The sequence below is a fragment of the Caretta caretta genome, chromosome 5, assembly GCF_965140235.1.
Source record: "Caretta caretta isolate rCarCar2 chromosome 5, rCarCar1.hap1, whole genome shotgun sequence".
Lineage (NCBI taxonomy): Eukaryota > Metazoa > Chordata > Testudines > Cheloniidae > Caretta > Caretta caretta.
The window spans coordinates 109,811,358-109,835,876 of NC_134210.1; the positions used below are offsets into that span (position 1 = coordinate 109,811,358).

The 24,519-nt window shown below is 39.7% G+C and overlaps 1 protein-coding gene across 11 annotated transcripts in view; it reads right to left on the reverse strand.

Annotated features, from left to right (window-relative positions):
* Positions 1-24,519, reverse strand: part of NFIB (nuclear factor I B) — a 338,695-nt gene that overhangs the window by 57,461 nt on the left and 256,715 nt on the right. For 10 of the 11 annotated variants that reach the window (XM_048849959.2, XM_048849954.2, XM_048849956.2 and 7 more), the window contains exons 4-6: positions 15,802-15,870; positions 13,319-13,439; positions 11,976-12,094 (exon numbers count right to left, since the gene is read on the reverse strand). In XM_048849959.2, the coding sequence (XP_048705916.1) occupies positions 11,976-12,094; positions 13,319-13,439; positions 15,802-15,870 (309 nt within the window). Of the gene's footprint in view, positions 1-4,970; positions 5,622-11,975; positions 12,095-13,318; positions 13,440-15,801; positions 15,871-24,519 lie in introns of those variants that run through there. The other variant, XM_048849958.2, reaches the window with a different exon arrangement.

A 24,519-nucleotide genomic window follows, 5' to 3' on the forward strand; every position in this document is an offset into this window, starting at 1 on the left:
TGTAGCAACTTTCAGTGTCAGCCAAACATAGGATCTTTCAAGGGGATTTTGGAGGTCTACAGATCAAGTTAAGATAGACAAATTTTGTACAACGGTTGTGGACTGCTTTGTGTTTGAGAAGCAGCCTGGCTGGAAGTTTGAACAGAGCTACTCTGCCGAAATTTTAAAAATTGGTGCCAGATCTAATTTTGCTTCTCTGTCAATCTTAGCATAGATAGAAACTGTGTGCACATTTATAACTAAATGTAGACGAGAATAACTTAATATGCACACACTTATTACTCTTCCATCAGAGAATTAACCCACTTTCTCAGTCCAAATGCTTCTCATTAAATTAGAAGCAAGGGGGTCAAGCCCAATGTTCTTACATCATCTCCCTCTCTTTGGTAACTGAATACATTTCACCCTGTAGAAATGTTTTCTAAACAATTTCATTTAAAAAAAAATAGTATCTGTAGGGTGAAATGTATTCAAATACCAAAAAGTAGAGGATAATGTAAAAACATTGGGTTTGATCTAAAGCCCATTGCAGCCAATGGGAATCTTTTAGATAGGAGACACAAATTATTCCTCCATTTCCCACTCATGTGCAAAGTCCTATAGTTCTGAATCTCATTATCAATCTGTTGTGCTTTCCAGTCTCCATATTTTGTTCTTACAATATTTGTATGTATAAGCGATTGTCAAATAAACCAGGTTTTTAGCTTCTGCACCATATATCCCTGTTATGCCTGCCTTGCCTGGAAGATCTGCTCTTGTAAGGAGGTACAGTATATCAACATTTTACAAAAATCCTACTCTGACGGGCAGTATATTTTGAGGCTTATCAACCTTGACAATGTCTCCATTAATCAAAAAGCAGGGGGAAAGTAAAAATAAAATATTTTATTTGAATGAGGCAAGCATGAAGGAAGGACTGCAGGAATGTGATATTTTACAGAGAATTTCAGTGCTGCTGTACACAGGGCTTACTCCAGTGCTCATATACACAGTATGTTTAAAGCTGTATCTATAATCCCTCATATTGCCCCAATACATCAAACTAGCACAAAATGCCATGGTATGAACAAGTATAGATGGATTTTTACTGTTATGGGTGGTCAATCACAAAGAAAAAAATGACCTAAATATCCTCTGATTTCAGCACAGTTTAATCTAATTTTTACTTGTAAAGCAATGCAGTATAGTTCCTGACATTTTGCTTAAATCTGCACATTAACATTTGAAATGTATAATTTATTTTATTAACAACTATGTGTTAGTGCACACAGAGATTTGGATAAGCATCTTCTAAATTATTTAATTATTATTTAAATCTATTTTTTTTAATTTGGTTGAATTAAGACCAATGTTGTTTATTGTACAGGAAGAGGAAGACAAGGAAAACATTGCTCTCATTTTAAGTGTCGAGGAATAATATGAATAAAATCATATCTGTACATATATATTTTTAAAAATCCTTAAGAATATGACAGGACATACGGACTTAATCCCATAGCAGTTGTTTGATGGTGTCATGTGGCTTGTAAGTAATTAACTGCCATACTGAAAAAAGGATCTTTTTGTTTACATTTACATTTATTCCCCATGAAGATTACTTTGAAAGCATGGCAAGCTATGCTGCAAGAACAGTGTGTGATAATTCTGTATCTATTTCCTACAAATCTCCCTTCCTGAAGACTAGCACTCTGTTTTATCATCAGAAAGCAATAGCAAACTTAATGTTAATGGGATGGAATTACTTACTGTCACATTATAATTTAATTTATGATTTTGACTCATGAACAAGGCTGTGTCAGGTGGGGAACAAAGTCATTGTTCTAAATACAGTATATTTTACGATTATATCATTCCTTAGAGCAGTAATTTTAATCTCACTTTAAAAAAATGGATACTAAACCCAAGCCCACAAATATTTATCATGTTGCTGTTACAAAAACATCTGTCGATAAAACAGTTTTACCAGTATGCTGAAACCTCTCTGAAACTCAAACTACCCTATAACACCTTATTAAAACATAAAAAAACCCTCACATTATGAGAATGCAAATTATAGAAAGGGGACACTAGATATACATGGCAATTTTTTTCTTTTTTCTTTACTCTTCAGAAACACACTTGTCTATTCCATCATCCATCCATCATCCTTTAAGTGATTTTATTCCAATGGACAGGCAATGATAAAAAGCATCCTGGGAGGCTGTGGGAAAATCTAATTAAAAGACCCAAACAAATTGTACAGGACTTTAAGTATATTTTAGTCATTTATTAAATAATGGTATAGGTAAATCACTAACATTCATCATGACTCCAGGGAAAAGCTCTTGGCCACAGCATCTTATTAGTGCTAAGAATCCAAGAAACTTGGCCAATAAAATAAAATCAATATTGTAACCTTAACTGTAAGAGTCAAAAAGACACTGGAAGATTTCTAATTTAACCAGATTACAGATGAGTTTTGAGATAAGACAATTTGGGGAAAAACTATTCATTTAGAAATATTCATGCCAAGACGTCTCAAGGTTTTTACTCTTAATATTATTATAATCCATATTTGTAGCAGTTTAGGATTATTTAACAGATGTGGTACATTAGAGGATTTATGGGAAAATCTGAGAAGTAGTTTGAAACACCAGTGAAATAAAATCATTAGACTTAGGTTGAACAAAATTACAATTTGACAGCATGATGGTAGCATGATGATGGGAGAAAACGGCGACAAATGTAAGGAGATTGTTGGCCCCTTACTGAAAGTTAGTGGGGGATTTTGGTTGGCCCATTCCCAGTACCAAAAGAAACTGGAAGGGTTAATGGGGAGGGACCAACTCTCCAGGGCAGCTCAATTGACAGGGCAAACAGGCCAATGAGGGACTCAGAAGCCTGGGGTCCCATCCTCCGCTGGAACTGCCTGAGCCAGAGCAGATTGAGCTAAGGAGAGAGCAACAGCCTGAGCTGAGCAGGGCAGCAGCAGCCAGAACCGGAGGAGTAACCCAGAGAGCAGAGCTGAGCTGCAGAGAGCAGCAGCCGCCAGAGGCAGCCTGGAACCGGGGGCTGGAGCAGTGTGGGGCCAAGTGTGGTGAGCAGCTGGGAAGAGCGAGGGGGGACCCTGGACAGCAAGGGCCCAGCACAGGGAGACGCCCCCAGACAAGTGGCCTTGCAGGCCGGACCTGGCGGGGGATTGCAACCCCAACGTGAGGGCCGACGCTGGGAAGAAGGGTTCCTGCCTCCTGGAGGCGTGTGACTACCGCCAGAGCAAGTGTCTGAAGCCTGGTATCACCGCAGTGCAGCCAGGGCCTGGGAAGGAGGCCTGGGATGTGTGCGGAACAGACTGTGAACTTTCCTTGCATTCCAGATACGGCTGGTTGTAGCGTCCCCATGCCCACACAGTAAGGTTACTTATTCCTTTAACTTTTCCCATTTTTTCCTTATTTTTCATTAGTTGTTTAATCAATTGTATTTGCTTTGAACCATATGTAATGACCAGTGGGTCAGGAAGTGTTCAGTGCGGAGAGAGCACCCCAGAGTGGGGACAGCCTCGCCCCTGCCAAAGTGACCACAACAAGACCATGGGCTGAGTCTCGCAGGGATCCTGGACCCAGCCTTGTTGGGGTTACGAGGACTCTGCCACACTGGAGAGTGGAAGGGGAGCCCTTGAGGTCAAAAAGGCCTCTGGGTGAAGAGAGCTGGAATGAGGACTCAGATCCTTTTGCTAGCCAATTCCACCGGGATAGTGTATAAACCAGGAACATTCCCCACAGTCGCAGGGCCATTTCCCCACTTACACAAAGAATGAAAGTCATCTGCTCTGTGGAGTATGCTAAGTGCAAACAATTATAACCCAGATTCGGTTACTAAATGTTAAAAAAAAAAAAAAAGTAGCCAAGTCTAGGCATAAAATACATTTGGACTGAGCCTATAGTTCCCCCTCCCACAGGTGTACTGTTAATGAAGTAAGAAAAACATGCTATTCAGGAAAATATGACTCTCTTCAGGGGAGTGGGAGGGTGCACTGATTGCCAGTTCCTACAGAAGATGAAGGCATTCCACATCTCATAGGATCAGGGAGTTGTACCATTGACTTCAGTGGGACTAGACTTTCACCCTTAGCTGGTGAAACCCATTTGCATCTGTTGAGGATTTGACACCTGTGAGTGTACCCTATTTCTTTATTCTGCTCACTGGTGAGTTTAAAGTTAACATAAAGATAAACTATAGCATGTTCTCACCTGACAATGGATCATATACTATGCTTGATGAATATGTGGAACTCTCATTGATGTTAATATGACACTATGTTCGTATACTATTCATTATATTTTAATTTGTAATTGTCTTTTCAAAGTAACAAGTCTTTGAGAATTGTTTTACCTGTTCCGCTGAGCGCAGCTATCAAAACTCAAAAGGTAAGAAGCACTTTTCACCCTAATTAAACTATTGCTGAACCTACTGCTAGCATCTGCAATTATGTTTACAAGAGACATTCCTTATAAAACTTACACTAAGGAAGTCCAAAGCAAATCAGATCCAAACTTACTTTAATGCTGGATTAAGTGTCATACGAGGAATGTTGATGTTGAAAAATTAGACATACTGCTTGAATATTAAACATTATCTATTTTTGCTTCTTAAGCCAATAGGGAAGTAGGTCAGAAACTGGTTTATAGTCTCTCACACAAAACTTCTATGCTACTGCTATTATCACCATGATGCCAGTTTTCAGCATGATGGCTGCCAACAGACTCAGAAAGGTCAACTGCAATTAAGAACTTTGATTTAAAATACATTTCAAAGCTTATTCATGATGAAAAGGACTTCTTACCTTAAGACTGTTGAGGTTAAGAAAATGAATAGTTTTCTTTCAGTGTCAGTGTCTGACTTTGTTGCACAAAATACACTTAAAAGTAACACAGAAAATCAAGATATATGCATAAGAAATACATACATTTATTAAAGAGAACTTTGAGCTATTAAAAAGGAAATACAAAATTGGATCTAAACAAAATTCACTAGCAGGATATAAATCAGCATAAAAACATTCTTTGACATACAAAGATTTTAGGAATTTAGATTGAACTGAAGACACAGAAACATTTAACAGATATTCATCAAGATTAACCTTATAAGATGAATGCATCTGTCAGATGGAGACTATGTATTTCTAAAGCATATGCTTTAGCCTTCTGTAGGTGCACCAGGAGTTGGAAGTATTCTTGAACTCTGTCCAATATAGGCCACCAGGTAACCTAGGTGATCTGTTATAGTTCTCAATTCCTGGACAGCATTAATTACTTCCTCTTTCAATTCCCTCACTTCAGAAATTAAAATGTCAATTTTAGATAGTCCATGAGAAGAGGGCCCAAGAAGGAAAGTGCCATCAGGAAGGGGCCCAATAGGGAAGGAGTGTCCAGTGGATGGGAAAAAAGCAAGAGGGGACAAGTGTCCAGAAGAGGGATATCCAACAAAGGGGGCTTGGGCCTGAGAAGAGGAGCATCCAATAGCTGCTGGGCGGTCAACCGGTGAAGAGAGTCCAGCTGTTTCTGTTTTAATGGTATGTTGGCATCTTGATTCTTGACTGTTGGCAGATGTGGGTGAAGTGTGAGAGAGTGAACATGATGAAGAAACTGTAAAATTAAAATTTATTTCATTGTACATTGACTTTCAGTATTTTTGAACATCTGACTTCTGCAGAATTCCACATAAATCTCTAATTGTATTTCTTAGTTATGATATGTATCATTTATAAATGTAGGTTATATATATTTACTTTAAACAATGTTGTAATACTATGATAAAAATACATTTAAAGTATGACTTTACTTGATTTTTTTGCTATTATATTAATATACTTTGCTTTCAAAATCTAGCTTAGTAAAGTCATACATGTATATATAATGTACTCTTCTTAAGTTATTCTGGTCTGATTTCATTTAAAAAAAATACTCAGTTACTTACCAGACAATGAATCAAGGGTTTCTCCACCAGTTCTTTGTTTATCTTAAAAAAAAAATGAACTGGGGTCTTCTTAAGCCATGCCACTTTCCCTGTATAACGACGGGTGACAGCCTGTTTGTCATGTTTTAAGAATTCTCTTTTCCAAATGTAAGGGGAGTTTTCCACATAAAATTTTATTTGCTAAGAATTTCACAAAAATCTGCTATTGCATTTATGCATCAATTTCACTGAAATGTTATTCCTGCATCATAGAAAATCGAAGTTTTGTCTTAACACAAACAGACATTCAGAGTTCATCAAGGTTAGCCAGATAGAAAATGAGTAATTGTTAGACATTATAGTGTAAAGGCATATTATTTTAAACCAAATATACATTTCCAATTGGTAGATGCGCACTTAGGCTTGATTCAAAGTCCACTAAAGTCAATGAGAGACAATCAACTGACGAGTAGTAATTTGCAAAAGTTCATATCTAATATGGACTTGGTATTTCACATTCCTTAAAGGTTATATTTCAAAAGGTAATACAAAAAATAGTTAGGTCTTGTAAAGGAATCTTAATCCATATATCTCTAAGACTTCATACAGGAAAGTGAGTATCATTATTATAATCTTATAGATGGGGAAACTGAGGCACAGAACACTTACGTGACTTTCCCAAGGTCACACAACAGAAATAGATCCTGAGCTCCTTAATTTCAATACAGGGTCTGATCCATTCCAGTATGCTGCTTCTTAATGGATCACAACTTATGACTTCTTATGCTTCTTATGACTAATGACCACATTTTAGAAAAGATCTTTGCAGTCAGAACTGCATCCCAATTATTTGGGAAATCTACTGTAGCTTTTAGAAGTGTTGTATTCATTTTGGTAAGATCACATGAAGAGTACTGTACCTCATATTTTGTATGTCAAAGCAAATGTAACACTAATTATATGATCTTCCTTCAATAGTTAACTGTATGTATTTTTCAAAAGAAGACAAAGCTTCCGGTCCGGTCCATTAAAATAATTAAGAAATCATTTCCTTTTTTAAAGGAAATTTTTCAGAATCTGTTCCTCATACTCCCGTGGTACCACATATTTCTCTAGCATTCCCAAACATTCCTAAGACAACTGAAGTAAACCACCAAGACAGCACAATGATTGCACAATGAGAAATAATGATAGGCTCGCTCTCTTTCAAAAATGTTTATAATCTGGCTTCATCAAATATAAAAAGGAAACTAATTCTGAAATCTAACTTTGGTTAAAGAAAATGACTACATTTTTGCACAACAAATCCACAGTCTCTATTTACATTTTGGAGCAATTGTCTGATGGCAAGGAAAGGGCTATGTTTAGAACAATGGCATGTACAATAATGCATTCAACGTAAAAAATTAAATACGAAGTGACTGGCCATTGTTTTGATCAACCCAGAGCCTCTTTGATTTGATTTTTGTTTGTTTGTTTTGGTTTAGCTTACTTATTTCTGTTCTTCCTTATATTTCCCTACATTTCACTCTCCCAGAAAATACAAACATCTTTAATATCATATCAAAGTCTCTTCAGAAATAGTGTAAGGAAAGGAGTTGATAATAGTAGTTTGCTTATACAGGAAGCTCTGTAACTGTAAAAGCAGAAGCTTTGTGTTTTACTAATAACGAGTGCAGTGTGGGATGATGAGTATTTCATTGTAGTTTGGTGAAATTTTACTCTTTTTCCCCTCACAGTTTCACAGTCAGTACACATCCTAGCCAAACTGTAAATCCTCGTATTCCTCCCCATTTTCATGATGCATGCTTACACATTACAGAACTTGTGCAAACAGTGAGGATTGTAATGGAGTCATTTGCACTGTGGCTTTTGTCCATGTCCAACTGCCTCATAGTATGTACCGTGCATGGGGAATAAGAAAAAGTCATCCAAACGTCTGCACACCAAACATGACTGACAACGCACTAAGTGTTAACACACTATGTATTTATATTGTACGCACTTCAAGGAGCGTTGGGCACCTCACTCCCCTTAACACTTTGAATAAAATACTTAAGCTAGGAACTCCAAACTTGGTTCAGCACTAGGGTTTTGTCACCATTGCCACCTCCATACCCTTAGTGTTGTCCCCTTGTGGCTGCTCTGCAAACAATAACACAGCAAGATAGAAATATGTTATGTTAAAGAGATCTATCAGCTCAGTTTCTGGAATCCACGATTGTCTTGGAGGAGGGCTTAAAGAAGATCACTGCTGGCTTAACTACTTCCCACAGGAAGCTTCAAACACTGAAAATGTCTCATAACTAAGTACACAGAAAATTGAGTCCATTTCAGGACACAAGTGACAGAACTGAGTCCATGAAGTTTGAAATAGAGCAGATGAAACCCCCTTTAAAGTGAAATCAATAATGCTGTGATCTAAATTTTATCTCTGATTGTTTCTACTATTGATCTTACAGAAAAAGTGAAAATTACATTAAAATGAAAGAAAGGCTACTTACCAGCATATGTAGTACCTCTACATATTCACACTTGTAGGATGTGGACACTTCATAAATGTAGGATGATTCACATTTCTGGTGCTGATGAGCTTTGGGAACCTTCTAGAAAAGCAGTGCCTGTTGGGACTGTCTGAGCATCCCCTAATGACACTGGATGGTCAAAGCCGTTTAAAAAGCACCATGTGATTCTCCAACTTCCTTGTTTTTTTCCACTAAACCCCAGAATATTATGAGAACAGAACTCCATGGAAGCCAGGAAAGTGTTCCTTCTTCCTTTATAATGGCACTGAGTTCTTTCACACAGAACCCTCACTGAGCTCTGTCTCCTCTTTCCTCTGCCTTTGAGCATAAAGGTGAATAGAGTCACCACAAATGCCAGGCCCTGAGTGGACCTCCAGGCTTGGTACTGATAGGTGAGAGGCTTGGAATGAGGATCTCGGGGTGGCAAGATGGGGTGGAGAACGGAGCAATCTCTCCTAGCCACAAACGCCAGTTCCTGGTGGGAGCAGGTACCATCAGAGGCGGTAGCACTCACCAACTTACGTTATGTCTACACAGCAAAGAAAAAAACAGCAGCTGGCCGGTGCCAGCCGACTCGGGCTCGCGGGGCTTGGGCTGTAGGGCTGTTTCGCTGCTGTGTAGACTGCCAGACTCAGGCTGCAGTGGGACCGTTTCACCCTGCAGGGTCCTAGAGCCCAAGCTCCAGCCCGAGCGTGGAAGCCTACCAAAGAATGAAATAGCGCCGCAGCCCAAGCCAGAGTTGGCTGGCACAGGCCAGCTGTGGGTTTTTCTTTGCTGTGTAGACATACCCTTAGATGAGAGACAGTTTTCTCAGTTCTAGGATAGCCTTAGAACCAGACATGGTACATTCCTCTGATCTGGAGCCAAACACAGGCCAGGCACAAGAGGCTTCCGCTTCCCCACATTAGAGGACTTCAAAACAGAGGCTCACTTTGCCGCAGAGGACTGCATTCTTCAAATGGGAATATGCAGGGCTATTTTGAAGAGGAACACTAGACCATTTTCCCTAGTCACGTGGTCAATTTAGGTATAGAATGAAAAAAAGACGTGCAGGATACAATTATGTCTCTCAGAAACAATGGTAACAAAAGGCAGTCATGGCAAAAAAGAAGTAACAATGGCCTACTCTGTCCCTCCCCAGGAATGGGGGCCTGTCCTCAAGACAGATCAGAAGGCCTCTGTCTCATAAGGTCTGTCAAAGGAAATCTCAAAGTGTGCCAGTCCTTTTGGACCTGTGGTGTAAAGGGATAACATGCCAAAAAACGATCTAGTGAATGGTTCTCCATGAGGAAATGTGAATGCAGATTTGAAAAGGCATGTGGCATAAGATATACCGTTCAAGCCTAATCTTTCTTTTTGAGGGTCCTTGGGGTTGGATTAGGTACAGTACCATGGAACTGAAACTTGAAACAATCCAGGAATCTAACTACACGAAAGTATAGAAATGAAGTAAATGTTCTTTGGGAAACTACCCAAAACAGTCTTAACAACAGTAAAACTACTAATGCTACTAAAAACACAGGGAAGTCTGGTCAAAAAATCAAACCAAAATTCTATGCACAGAGCAAAGGTCCCTACATCTGCAGTTACCTGTCGAAAGAAAGGAACTGAGGGGGTTGGAGACTATACAGCTCAAATCCAAACTCTGGTGCTGCAGAGTCGGGGCTTATGCAGTCCAATAGGCACTGAGTTTCTAGAAAGTTCTTGAGGCTCACTTTGTCGCAAAGGACTGCATTCTTCAAGTGGGAATATACAGGGCTACTTTGAAGAGGAATATAGACCATTTTCCCTACTCATGTGGTCAATTTATGTATCGAATGAAAAAAAAGATGTGCAGGATACAATAATGTCCCTCATAAACAGGGGTAACAAAAGGCAGTCATGGTAAAACAGCAGTAACAAAATAAAGCTACTAACATAGGGCTGGGCTGTGCATCCTTTTTGAGACTGCAAAACAAGTCTATTGCCCTTCCTGTCATCAGTCTAGGTACGCAAAGTCACAGGCTAAATACATACATTGCATATGTGTTCATTTTTTAAAAATTCAGCAGTAAATGCTGAAAATAAGAAAACACCCTACACTAATGACTGGAGGGGCAGGGGAGAGAATAGCAACAAAACCAAAACAGAACACGGAAAGAAAACCAAACCATTGCTCTCTAGAAACCAATCTGAAAAAGAGAAATCAATCCCTAATTAACAAAAAAGCAGAAATATGACACTCAAAGATGAGAACAATCAAGAATTCCTCCCATCCCAACGGCAGACAATAAAAATACAGAGTTTAAAAAAAAATTAAATGAGGGCAGGGAGGGACAATTAAAATAAAGAGAGACAACAAAACAATGCAAAGGGGAAATGCAACTAAATTAATTACTTAACACTCACCACCACAATACCTCCACCCAGACATAGACATACACACACATACAGAGATTGGAAAAATTCTAAATGCAATGCCCCCCCCCCCACCACCACACACACAAATAAATAAATAAATAAATAAATAAAATAGATAAACAAATAAAAGCACACCAAACAGCCAGTCAGAAACGGAGAGGTTGGAGTGGACTGATGGGCAAAGGACTGAGGTAGAGGGAGCTAAATATCAGGAGTGGGAGCTAAAGAAGGAATTACATGTCTGGCTCTTTATTCTGACTTTACAAGCTGTGCTCCATAGTGCATGGATGTGTCTGAAGAACTGCACAGGGCTGACAAGCATCAAGCATAGAATCCTTTGAACAACATGATGAATAAAACATTTACAATCCATATACTGGGAATATCATAACACATGACACATGGGAGGGATTTCTATCTTGGCATTAATGTGAAGACCAAGGTGACAACAGTTAACAAATATATTAAATTCGCTCCATGGTCAGTTATTTCCCTCTCTAACAAAATACTATCACTGGGATCTAGTACCCTGACAAAATATTGCAACACATATCAGAATACAAAGACACTAATGCTACATCAGAATTCGTTAGCATGGACCCTGAGCTCAAACAGAATTCCATAAAAGATAATGGGACTGTGCCCAGATACAAGGGTCTGCCTTAATGCAGAATCCCAGTGCAGAAACTGAGCCTTAGTAACGTAATATTGGCCCAACCAAAGTGTGGCAACACTTCAGTTTTACTCAGCTAAAAACTAAAGATAATGTTCAAATCCTGTTGGAATGGAGTTATTACGTTTCACACCGTGTACACAATATAAATTAGGTTTTCAAAGAATACTTCATGTGTAATAAATGTTTTCATAATAATAATAATACAATTGACTGTGTGGAAAAATGATGATTATGTGATTGTTCATGATACTTGATTTAGGGTTTTTTAAAGATACATTTGTTTAGAAACACTCAAAAAAATTGTTGTAAAGAACAGCTAAGTTTTATTCCCGCCCCCTTTTTAAGTGTCATCGTATTGCAATTATGCAAACGGAGAGTGGAAAATCTATATTTCTGGCGTATGTTTGAACCCTTTGGCGTAAAATGGTCCTCATGTTACTCACCTTGATCTCTTTCATGCCATGTCCGACTCCCAGCAGCTGGTGAATTTGGAGAGGGGTAAAAGTCTCCGGTTGGGCTTGGCTCCATATTTTCATCTATGGAAATAGTTTTGGGTCTCTTGCTGTTGAAATAACAAAGGTGTTGGTAGTAAGACTTATGTGCCGTTAGCATTGGTACTGCAGAGGCTATAAGGATGTAAGCAATTTTTTCAACACTGAGAGCAATTAAAAGAAAAACCATGAAAACAAATGTTAAGCCTGACCTCAAGCATAGGTCACACAGGTGTGTTCTTAAACAATGGTGTGTGCATTGTAGAAAAATATTTACATTATATAGTTGGCATGTGAGCATAATACACAAAAAACCCACTATGGGGGGAATTTTCAATCTCTGCACTTTCTAAGTCTGGCGGCATTTAAGACCGTGGCCAAACATCAAAAACCTGCAACCTGCTGTAAAAGGGTCACGTCACTAGAATGTTAAATTCTATATATAATTCATTTCAGGCAAAGAAAAGTAATGGAGGAGTGTTTCTGCACCCCAGATAAGGTCAGCCAGGTAAAACTTCAACAGCTCAGAATATGCTAGTAGAAGGAAAGCTTACTTTACCCACCCCACCAGTTCAGTGTACCAAGTTACTTTTCAGTGAGGCCTGCCCTGAAACACAGTCTTTTAATTTTTCATTTGTTTAATTTAAAATGAAAGGTCTGCATTTCAAACTCCATCATTCAAAGAGATTCACTTCACTTCAATCTAGTCAGAGAAGACAAGTTTCTTCTTATCAACGCATTCTGAAACTTCTCAGAATAAGCAAATTTCCAAAGGAAGATGGGAAACCAGGCATGAAGGTTGGACAATATTTTGATAATACTGTGAAATAATAATAACCTTGTCGGTAATTATTTCATCCACAGAGCTATAACTGTTCTGCCTGAGTCAGTCAGTAGTGTTAAATGTACCCCTTCTTCCTGCAAGTGTAAAATCTCTGTGTATAACTGAGCAGTTTTAAAACACATTTCTGTTCTTCTAATAGACCACTAGAATGTGGCTTCCTCTTTTAGACTACTAGAAAGTAGTTTCAAAAACTAGAGTGGAGTGGTATCATTTGTAACACTCTTCCCATTTACAGGAAGATATTCTTACACCATGAGTTTATTATCTACATATAATTTATAAAAATATACATACTCAAATTTATAAAAGCAACAAGAGCTTATACAATATTACACTTTCTTTACAATATTATTGAATTGCTTTTCCCATATCATGAACCCTGACTTCACAAATCCAGACAACCAATATTTTTGCCAAACACTAATATTTACTCTTTTAAGAATATATTTACCTGCTTGGTGGAGAGGACAGTGACCTCTGTAGATTTACACCCGAATTCATATCATGGTAGTATGGCTGGCTCGGAAGCTCTCCAATCGGGAAGTTCACTCCAGTTCCCTGGGTAATAGGCGCTGAAGAATACATTATTAAGAAGAGTCTAAACTAATCTCTAAATTTTTGACCATTCTTTCAATTTTAACATTTAAAAAATCTTGACATTATTAAATGTATAACTAGTTTTCTGCCTATTGAAGAAATCAAGTACAGTCAAGTTCTGTTCGTGTTTACATACCTTAAAAACAAATTAACTGCTCCCTCTGCCTTCCCCCCCAAAAAATTTCTGAACATATATGCAGTTTTATTACTGTATATTATTGTTTTATCATAGATAATGTGGAAATCATGAATGGGAAAAAGTGAGAAAGATGGAGATACAAAACTGAACATGTTGTAAAAGGGCGTGAACTAGATGACCAGACACCAAATGTGAAAAACTGGGACTGGGGGTAGGGGGTAATTGGAGCCTATATAAGAAAAAGACCCAAAAATCGGGACTGTCCCTATAAAATTGGGACATCCCTGGTCGCCTATTCATGCCAGAAATAGCTTTATACGGAGAGAGCATTGCACTGGTAAATTTGCTTTCGCCTATGATGAAAGATATTGTTTTTGTGTACACTGTTATCTTTACCTTTGTGTACTGTCTGTGCACTGAGCATTTTAACTTAAAAAATAATTGACTGTTGTATAACTTATCTGAAGGTTTGAACTTTTCTAACAATTACAGCATACTTTTGTTGTGGCTTGAGGTTAAACAAACACAGGGGATGAAGTCCCACAGAAACCACATACTTTTAAATTTATTATTAGGAGGGCATTATGAGTAACACTGAGAAGCAGAGGATTTGGCAACAACATAATCTTGATATTTTTTAGATATGACCAAATGATTAAAACTGTGTGTGTCTGAGTTGCTCAGACAACACACCTCATGAGCATGTGAAATCTGTATTTCACATATGCAAATCCCCAATTTTTGAAAGAACATTCAGTGTTGCACATGACTAACTTGGGTGGGCATAAAAAGTGCATGTGCCTTAATACACGGGGAATAAAGTGCACTCAGATACACATGAGTGACTCTTATTTAAATTGGTTTCAGAATAGCAGCTGTGTTAATCTGTATTCGCAAAAAGAAAAGGAGTACTTGTGGCACCTTAGAGACTAACAAATTTATTTGAGCATCAGCTTTCGTGAGCGACAGCTCACTTCATCGGATGCACGAAAGCTTATGCTCAAATAAATTTGTTAGTCTCTAAGGTGCCGCAAGTCCGCCTTTTCTTATTTAAATAACAGTTGATGTCAGTGGGAGTTATGCACACAATTTGGTCCCAAAACTCAGTGCTAAGATAAATAATGAGCAATTTTATTGAATATATTCCATGCACACCTCATCTCACATCAGTCTTTTGGTGGGGTACTTAAACTGACTTTATATAAATTAGTCTTGATTTACAGAGATGTGAGGTCAGAATCAGGTCTTTAGCTTTGCTGAACTAATTAAAACTCACAGGGTGTCCTATCCTAGCGCGAACTAGCACTAACGTAAAATTTGCAGCAGACAGTTTGGGGAGGTTCTCTCTCATCTTTGGTTGTCCCAGAGTCTTCATCTGGAGTACGGAAAAGACCTTCCTGGAACATTCAACCACGGTAGTTTTAGTTAAAAACTCCATATTCATCACTGTTGTTTCTAAACAAGTTCTGAATTCATATTTTTTGTTCACTCCTTTCCAAATGAATTCTTAAACAGAAAGAAATTAACAGAATTTACATTAAATTACAAGAAGGAAGTATACCAAAACCAGGAGTAAATAAAAACAATATCTGGATTATAGATTATTCTTATACCATATTAAGATTTTCTATGAATTCGTATGTATGTGACACACAGAGAGAGAGAGAGAGAGAGAGAGAGAGAGAGAGAGAGAGAGAGACTCTGACAGAGACTACCATGGTCTACATTCAATTAGTTATACTCCCTATTCTTGCTATGATGTAACTGTCCTTCAAAGTCATGAGATTGGAGCAAAGTAAAAGAAAAGAGACATCTGATGGTTTAGCAGAATTCCAAAGATGTACAGAGGATAGAATGATGGGGAAAAGTTGCAAGTGCATGAAATAACTTGTTTCCTTATCTATGGTAATTTTATTGAGATCACTTCATTGAGCCATGCACAGCAAATGGATTTAAGTTCTTAATAAGATGCTTGATTCAGAATTTGAAAAAAGAAACAAAGCCTTTTACCTGTTTTATTATAAATGTATGCAAGATACACTGTGACATCATGCACAAATTTAAAAGCATTTTCTTCTTGTCTTAGGGCCCGAAGCAAACTCCATTACAGTGAAAGGAGAGCCTTCAATTGACTTCAGTGGACCATGGATTAGGCTTTTTGCATGTGTAAAATCATTAAATACAGTGTGTTAACTTACTTCTGGACACTCTTACAAGTTCTGACACATTGAAGACTCCAGATTTTACAAAACTATCCTCAAGGTACCCTGAAAAAGATCATAATACTGTTGTCAATTACCTTACTTAGAAAGACAAAAATATATACACCATCTAATAGCAGAATCAACAAAGAAAAGTCCAAAAATGAGGCCAAAACATGATGATAGCAGTTCACAGGATGGGATGAGAGTTGAAATCCAGACTGTTGTATGCAAAATTGAGATTCCATACAAGAGATTCCTCAACATATCAATGGAAATTAACAACCAATATATTGAAATTATAGTTAACCAACTGGGGAAAGTATATAATAACCTCCTTTCATTGTTCTTTTCTATTTGACTGACAGTATCAAAATAAGAAGAGACTGGAACACTTTCTGTTGGATCAGGCAATTTGGTAATGAGACATTAAACTATCTATCTCTGCTGGGTAAGTTTTTGGTTTGGAATCTAGACCAAGATGGCCCTGACTACAAACTTTAGGACCTGATTCTTCCCCTTTGAAATCAATGTGAGTTTTGCTCTTGACTCAAATGGGAGCAGGGCCTTTTAGCTGCTCTGTGGCCAATGTGAAATCTGTTGGGTTTGTTAGGTATTTATCTAGAGGTCAAAACCACATATTTAACAGTCTAACTTTAGGCACCCATGTTTGAAAATTTTGGCTTCTATATATCTGTTTATATGCAGAGAGAGAGAGAGGGAGATGATTCTCTCTCCCCACCACTGAAATGTGGTCATGACAGGAAATGATGCAGTGAAACAACAGCTAATATCAAACTCAAATTAGCACCACCCATGTGATGAAGCTACAAGATGTAGAATCAAGAAACCAAGGTTTTCTTTGGAAGTCTTCTATCCAAGTACTAACCAGGCTCACCCTGCTTAGGTTGAGATCACATGGGATCACAGCCTTTGGAGGTACAGATGCAACCCCTCAAGCTTCTCATTAGATTTACAGAGGGTCATAATCCACTTGTAACATGTATGTAGCTCCCGTTAACATTATTAGGAATTATGCCTGTGCACAGAGGGGAGAATACCTTACATTTTACTCTGTACTGCTTAATATAGTCTACACAAAAGAACCTGTTCTCCCTTTTCAATTAAAAAATGTATTTTGCCCCAGATGTTTTTTAAATTTTACATACATCATCATCATTCACATTCTATATGGCACTGTATAAAGCCAACAGCATATATAAGTGAGTGCTCCTAAAAAAATTTTTCCCGTTAGGTAAGGTATTAGCAGCATTCCCTATGTTTACCATGGATAATACCACTAACACAGTCAATATCTTACATAACAGTAAAATTTTAAAAAGCAACTTTTAAATGTATCCATTGCAGATCATAGTTGGTGGCGATCAAATTATCTGGAATGTGTGTAATGTGATAAGAGTTGACAACTCTCCGTTAATATATCTTATAGGAGGAACCTAGTACTTTCCACCTTCAGGTAAGTTAGCAATACATTAAAGTGCTGCTAAAGTCAGGAAAGTAACTGTAAAAGTGGCACACTTTACTCCCTGGGTGCATTTAGAGTAATGGTGCTTATTTTTCTTTTAGGGCTGGGAAGCTTTTACTACTTTTTACTCCTGCTAGCAGTGGCTGAGTGGTTAACATGTTGACTACAATCCTAGAGGTTACAGGTTTGAATCTTCCTTGATTTCACACTGAAAAGCCACCTCTAGTAAACCCAGCCTCAAAATAGGTGCCTGATCCATCAGGTTAGGGCAGTCAAAGGTGGTCAGATTAGATGCTGGCCACATCACTCCCCTTGCATAATACTGCCTATGAAATTGACATGCGTTACCCTCATCAGTCTGATGACCCATTGGCTTTGGGGAACTTTGACTCCTGCTAGCTCTGAAAGACAGCTGAACTCTATTCTGGCTTACGTAAGGGCAACCAAATAGTTAACCATTGCACGTATAAAGAGTGCACTTCACAGGGCAAGCTGAGAAGAATTAACACATCCAACTGAGCTCAAACTGTATTATGTAGGCCTATCATCTTTGCTATACTATTTGTTACACCTACTAGCCAGGGTGAAAAACAGCATATAGCCACACTTTAAAGGAAATTAATTTCAAATGGTAAAGATACATGGACCAATCAATCTCAAACTTCAAATCTGAAGACCCATTGTCAGTGAGTATCATTCGAATACACAGCCACGCACCAAGCATTCCCTAACACTGTCATGATGTTTCAATTCTCAAGTTACATCAATATACGTCCCTGCATCTCTTTATTGCCATATGTGATGAAACAGCCCTGTAGGTCTTTCCTTCTTGCCAAGCTACTTCCTTCTACCCTCCATTCTCCCCCTTTTCTCTTCTGACAGCTCCTCTCTGTTTCCCTGCTCCTTCCGAGCTTCTCCCACTCCCCTGAATGCTAGAGGGAAAGTATTTTTGTCATCTTACTCATCACGAGGGCCCTACCAAATTCACGGCCATGAAAAATGCATCATAGACTGTGAAATCTGGTCTCCCACTGTGAAATCCCTTTTGTGTGCTTTTACCTTATACTATACAGATTTACAGGGGGAGACCAGTGTTTCTTAAACTGGGGGTCCTGACCCAAAAGGGAGTTGCAGGGGGGTCACAAGGATATTTTAGGGGGTTTGTGGTATTGCCACCCTGACTTCTGTGCTGCCTTCAGAGCTGGGCGGCTGGAGAGCGGCGGCTGTTGGCTGGACGCCCAGCTCTGAAGGCAGCGCCCCATCAGCAGCAGTGCAGAAGTAAGGGTGGCAACACCATGCCATGCCACCCTTACTTGTACGCTGTGACCTTCAGAGCTGGGCGGCCAGAGAGCGGCAGCTGCTGACTGAGGGCCCAGCTCTGCAGGCAGCAGCGCAGAAGTAAGGGTGACAATACCATACCATGCCATCCTTACTTCTGCACTGATGCTGGCAGCAGCTCTGCCTTCAAAGCTGGGCTCCCAGCCAGCAGCCACCACTCTTCCGCTGCCCAGCTCTGAAGGCAGTACCACCATCAGCAGCAGTGCAGAAGTAAGGGTAGAGGTACCAGAATACCCCTCCAATAACCTGCTGACCCCTCCACAACTTATTTTTGGTCAGGACCCTTACAATTACAACACCATGACATTTCAGATTTAAATAGCTGAACTAATGAAATTTATTATTTTTTAAATCCTAAAACCGAAAAATTGACCAAAATGGACTGTGAATTTGGTAGGGTGCTACTCATCACTGACTGCTTAGGAGGAGGAGGCATTCTCTCTTTCATCTTCTGCCCACATCCTACCCTCTTTAGTTTCTGTTGGAAGGAAAGGAGGGAGTATCCTCTCAAATCCTTATTTCCCTCTGTGATAGAGAGTAAATAATTTCCTTTCTCTCCCACTTTCCTTTTTAATATTACAATGGGCAACTTGGACAAAGGGTACACAAAATGTTCCAACATTTGCCGTCTTTCCCTCCCCAGCCTCTCTTTCCTTTTCCTGCTTCCTTTTTTCTTAGAAAGTATCGAGTGAATTGAGGAAGAGAAAGGTCTAACAAAAGTGAGAGAAACATCCTTTGTTTGTTTCTCCCTAGACAGAAAGTTGATTGGCAACATGTTAAAATCAAGTTCAGAAAACAGTAGACAATCTTTTAATCCCTAAAAGGGCCAGACTGCGGTCCAGCCCTACAAAGTTGGTCAGGAGGATAAGGGGAAATACACCTTCTCCCACTCCCTTCCCAGCCTCCCCACATCTCAGTTTCAGGCACAGAGGGACAGAAAGCAGTGTTGCCAACATCTGTATTTTTACTGTAATATGATTTTGGACCTCTTGCAATGATGTGGCAAGCTTTGGTTCTCATGCTATTGAGTCAAGAGATCACGAGTCCTGGGTCCCGGATCCACCACTGACTCCTGTTAATATTTTTCTTCCCTTCACAGCCTTTATTCTGAGCCAAGGTCTCATACTGGAACTCATAAAACGCAAAAGATCATTTCAGGCAGAGCTGGGGAAAAAACCCAACTCTCATCCACTTTGCTACAGTCTTTCAAAAGGAACATGGCAACTTAGATTTGCTTCTGTAATTCGTATTAACATACTGTGACTTTGTCTCATGTTTCAGCAGTTCAGCCACATAAGGTTTATGACTCTGCTAATGCTCTGCTAAGGGCTTGTCTTTCCTGCAGTATAGAGCGGTGGTCTCCAAAGCAGGGGGTGCACAAGACAATCGTTTGGAGGGCACAGCAGGAGGAGCACCGCCAGAGTGAAAGACCGGCGCGGCAGGAGGAGCACCACCGGAGGAAAAAAAAGGGGGGCGCGGCCCTGAGTCCTCTGGCCCGTGGAAGAGCAGGGGCAGCCGTGCAGCCAGCGGCCAGAAAGAAGCGGCACTTTCCCCTTCAGGCCAGGGCCCCGGGGCCCCCTTAGCCCAGTGCCCTGAAGCCCCTCCATTCTGGGTGGCCCTGCCTGCCGGGGGGGGCAGCTCCCAGAATCGTGGCCACGGGGGTGGAGCTGTGCTGCCCAGAGGCACCTGCACACCCCCTGCACCAAACAGGAGCTGCCCTAGGTAAGTGCTCTGCACCTCCTGCCTGCCCCAGCCCTGAGCTTCCTCCCACGCCCCAGCCCTGAGCGCCCTCCCACACCCTAACTCCCTCCCAGACCCCGCACCCCACCCTGAGCGCCCTCTGTATCACAAAGTGTTAAACCAAGATTTTCAGAAATAATAAAGCATATTCAATCACATTCCTCTCACTAAAAATATTATTAATAATAATAAATTTTTTAGTGAGCATAAAGGTTTTTTGTACAGTTAAAAGAAAAAATTATTTTAAAAAATTGTTTATTTCATCTTTAGCCCATCATTTTTTAATTTCTATTTTTGTGTGTTTTATAATTTACACAATATATTAGTACAGTAGTACATGTATATAATTTATACATAAATAAATATACATATATTGGGGGTGCGTGCTCAAAAAATTTTTACTGATAGGGGTGTGCGATCAAAAAAGTTTGGAGACCACTGGTGTAGAGGAAGGTACAACTCAAGTGTTGTCCCTAATCTGACTCCCAGGCACACACAAAAATCTCTAGCTCAAGTGGTGCTTTAAATTCAAGCCCACTTGGCCTGTCAGGAGGTGTAGGTTAAAGTCTGAGTGTTGCTGACGCTCAAGCTAGGAACGCAGTGGGGATTCAGCTCCTCTCTGCCGCTAATCCAAACATTGTGTGCGGCTGAGGAGCTGTTTTGCAGTGTGGCTGCTCTCACTCAAGCAAGGCTAACTTGAGCGGAGATAACTTGAGCGAACACTGCAATAAAGACAAACCCTAAGGCAGGGTTGCCTTAGCTGCCACATCACAAACTCACCTCCATGCTTTGCACTACATTTTAAGCAACATGCACTGAGCAGAGAGTGGGTAAAGAGAGAGCAAGGAATAGGCAGAGTCTTGACTCCACACATCACAATACACTGACTCAGCACAAAGGGAAGGTGGAAGGGAGTAATCTGCTATGGGTAAGGGGCAACATCAGATTACTTCCCTCTGCAAGTGAGGCAAGAGCAGAGAAGGAATTGTGATTCAGTGGCACAGAGACTCACCACCCTTTACAGAGAGTTGTCCATAAATGCACAAATCAAGCCCCTACATTGCAAAGTGACAACCCAGCTATCTTCCACCCCGGCTAGTAAGCTTAAATCCTCAGCAAGCTGAAAATAATTACACATACACACTTTGCCTGGCACTAAGAAACTGAAATAAAACAAAGATTTTAGCCCCCTGAAGCAACTTAAAAAACAGACTGAAATTTCTCTATTTAATAAGACATAAAATATTGTAAAAAGCGTGGCGGTGAAACAAAGCCATACTAAATATTTGATTTTACAGGCACTGTGTTACATTAGGTTTCATACTCCACTCCAAGCATTATGTTCTAGCACGCAAGGTGGATTCCAATGGTGCCTCGAGTATAGGAAAAATAAGCACAGTATGTTTAATTCCAGTACCAGTAGAGTTCAGTGGATTTAACTAGTTAGGAAGTAAATCCACTGTGGATATGTTATAGAACAGTTCTTAGCTTCCAGATACGAGATTCAAAAATATTTTGTGTTATTAAATTGTTTTAATTTGCTGCAGAAGCAGGCACTATAAATATTAGCATTACTTTCATTACTGTAGGGTTTGTATTAGTCACGGACCAACATCCACCAGTCAGATGCTGTACAAACACACAACAAAAAGATAGTATCTGCCCCAAGGAGCTTACAATCTAGCTATAAGACAAGAGACAACATATCGATACAGACAGAAAGACAGGGGAGTACAAGTAAACAATAAGACAATATTAGTCAGCATGATAAGCAGTGGTCTCAGCGCACCAGGAGCCTAATCGTTGTCAAGGTTTTTTTGTAGGCATCAGACGAAAGGAGGGTTTTGAGAGAGGATAATGCATTAGTTTTGTGGATGTTTATGGGAAGCTCCTCCCAAGTGGGAGAGTGAGTCTGGGAGAAAGAATGACAGTGTTATCTGAGAATGTGACAAGTGAACAGTGGAGCCTGTCATAATGGGCTGACTAGAGGTGAGGTTAACATCTAGATAGCAAATGAGAGTTGATAGTTAGGGCGGAAACAGGCCATAAAAGGCACTAAAAGTGAAGGCAGCTTATGTTTGATGTGAGAGAGAAGGGGGGATGTAAAGAGGGAGATGACATGGTCAGAGCGACAGGGTAGGAAAACAACTTTCCAGCAGCATTCTGAATGGATATGAGCAGGTCAAGACTGGATCTGTCAAGGCCAGAGAGAAGGGTATTATACCAATCAAGATGCAAGATGATGAGAGCGTGGATGAAAGTTTTATCTGTGTGGACGGATAGGAAAGACCGTATCTTAGAGACTTTATGCAGAAAGAATTGGCAAGATTTGACATATATGCAAGGACCTAGAGAGAGGTTCTAAGTCAAAGATGATGCCCAGGTTATGGGCTTGTCTATGCAACTCATGCAGATGCATTGCCCCCATGCTCCTGGCTCAGTCAGGAAGAGGCCTTCACCACTTTCCCCTGAGAGGACTAGGGAAAGAAGAAGGGCTCATAATTCCTCCCCGACTGGGACTGGCCACAGTGTTTCCCAAATTCACAATAACCGGCATCTGTCCCTTCCTCCTCAGGGCCCTGAGTGGGTCTTTTCACAGCAGGGAAGTAGCAGCGTGGGCTTGGAAGGAAAAATCAGGTCTGTTTTAGTCATGTTGACCTTGAGCTGACAGCTAGACAGCAACAAGCAGGATGACAAAGTTACAGACCATGATATTAGTTTGGAAAGAAGGAGACGGGTCTGGAGCAGAGAGACAGATATATATAAGTCGTCAGCATGGAGATGGTAGTTGAATTTGTGTTTGTGGAGGAGAGTACCCAGACAAAGTGGGGAGGGAGAAGAGAACGGGACCAAGGTCCTGTGGAACCTGCTCAGAAATCTGGAGAGCAGATGAGGAGGGTTCTCTAGTCTAAAGGACATACTGAGGAAGTGAATAGAGAAGTCAAAGGAGAACAGAGTCATGAAGCCAAGGGAAAACAAGACTTCAAGAAGAGCATGCTCAACTGTGTCAAAGGTGGCTGACAGGCTAAGGAGGATGTCCATTGGACACTTTATGAAAGCTGTTTCAGTGGAGCGCAAGGAACAAAACCTGGACTGGAGAGGGTGTCAGATGGAACTGGAAGAGGAGAACTCCAGACAGTGATATGATAGAAGAAAAATGCAGTATGCAGCACTTGAACATTGGAGAACTTTTTATTTTAATAGTGTAAAATACCACCTTTCACCCTGGAATTCTGATCTCCCTACAGAATAGCACTTACTGTTCTTATTTCCATTATAATCTTGTATGCAAGAAAAAGATATACAGTTATACTCCATACAATATGGGGTTATTTTAAATTAAATAATCGCTGAAGCACAGCCTGCATTAACACAGTAAAGATATTTAAATTAAGATTCTTGTTAATTTTTTCTGAATTGCTCATGTATAGAACCTATCATAACACCTTCCCATTCCTCCTTAAAATATTTAATATCTCTTTTGATGTCCACAGTAACAAATGTCAGTCTTTGCTGTTTAAACCTGATATGAACATGTCATTACTAAACCTTCACTTTGCTTGAGAGATAACGTCCTCTGTAGAATTACATTTTATTAATTATCATTATTTTTTAAATTTGACTCTAGTACAAAGAATGAATCTGCCTGCCAGAAATGTATTTTGTTGTAATCAGTGGGTCAGTCAAAAGAAATACTTCCATAAATTTAAACCAGTTTGCTGGATTTTTTTTTCTTTCCTTTTATTTTATGTGGGAGATGTGGAAAACCCGGCTTCTCTCATTACCTTGTTTTGCATAGAAGACATTCCAGAGAAATAGTTTTTCCAAACTTAATACTGCAATTATCAGACTGAGCCATTGTGGATAATGGGCAAAGGGCCAAGAGGTGTATGCACCAACCTTTGGGCGACAGGATCTGAGCAAGTGATCCTAACACAGCCTGTACACATGCAGTACTTGACAGCAATGTGTTTTCTCTAACTTTTGAGAAAGTTCGTCACCTTCACACACATCCAAATGCTGAAATATTGATTCCAGTTTTTAAATGATTAAGATTTAAAAATCCAAATTTTTTGAGGCAAATATATTTTAAAATCATTACTTCTTGCACTAACTTGTGCTGTATAGGCCTAGTTCTCAAATGACTTCAA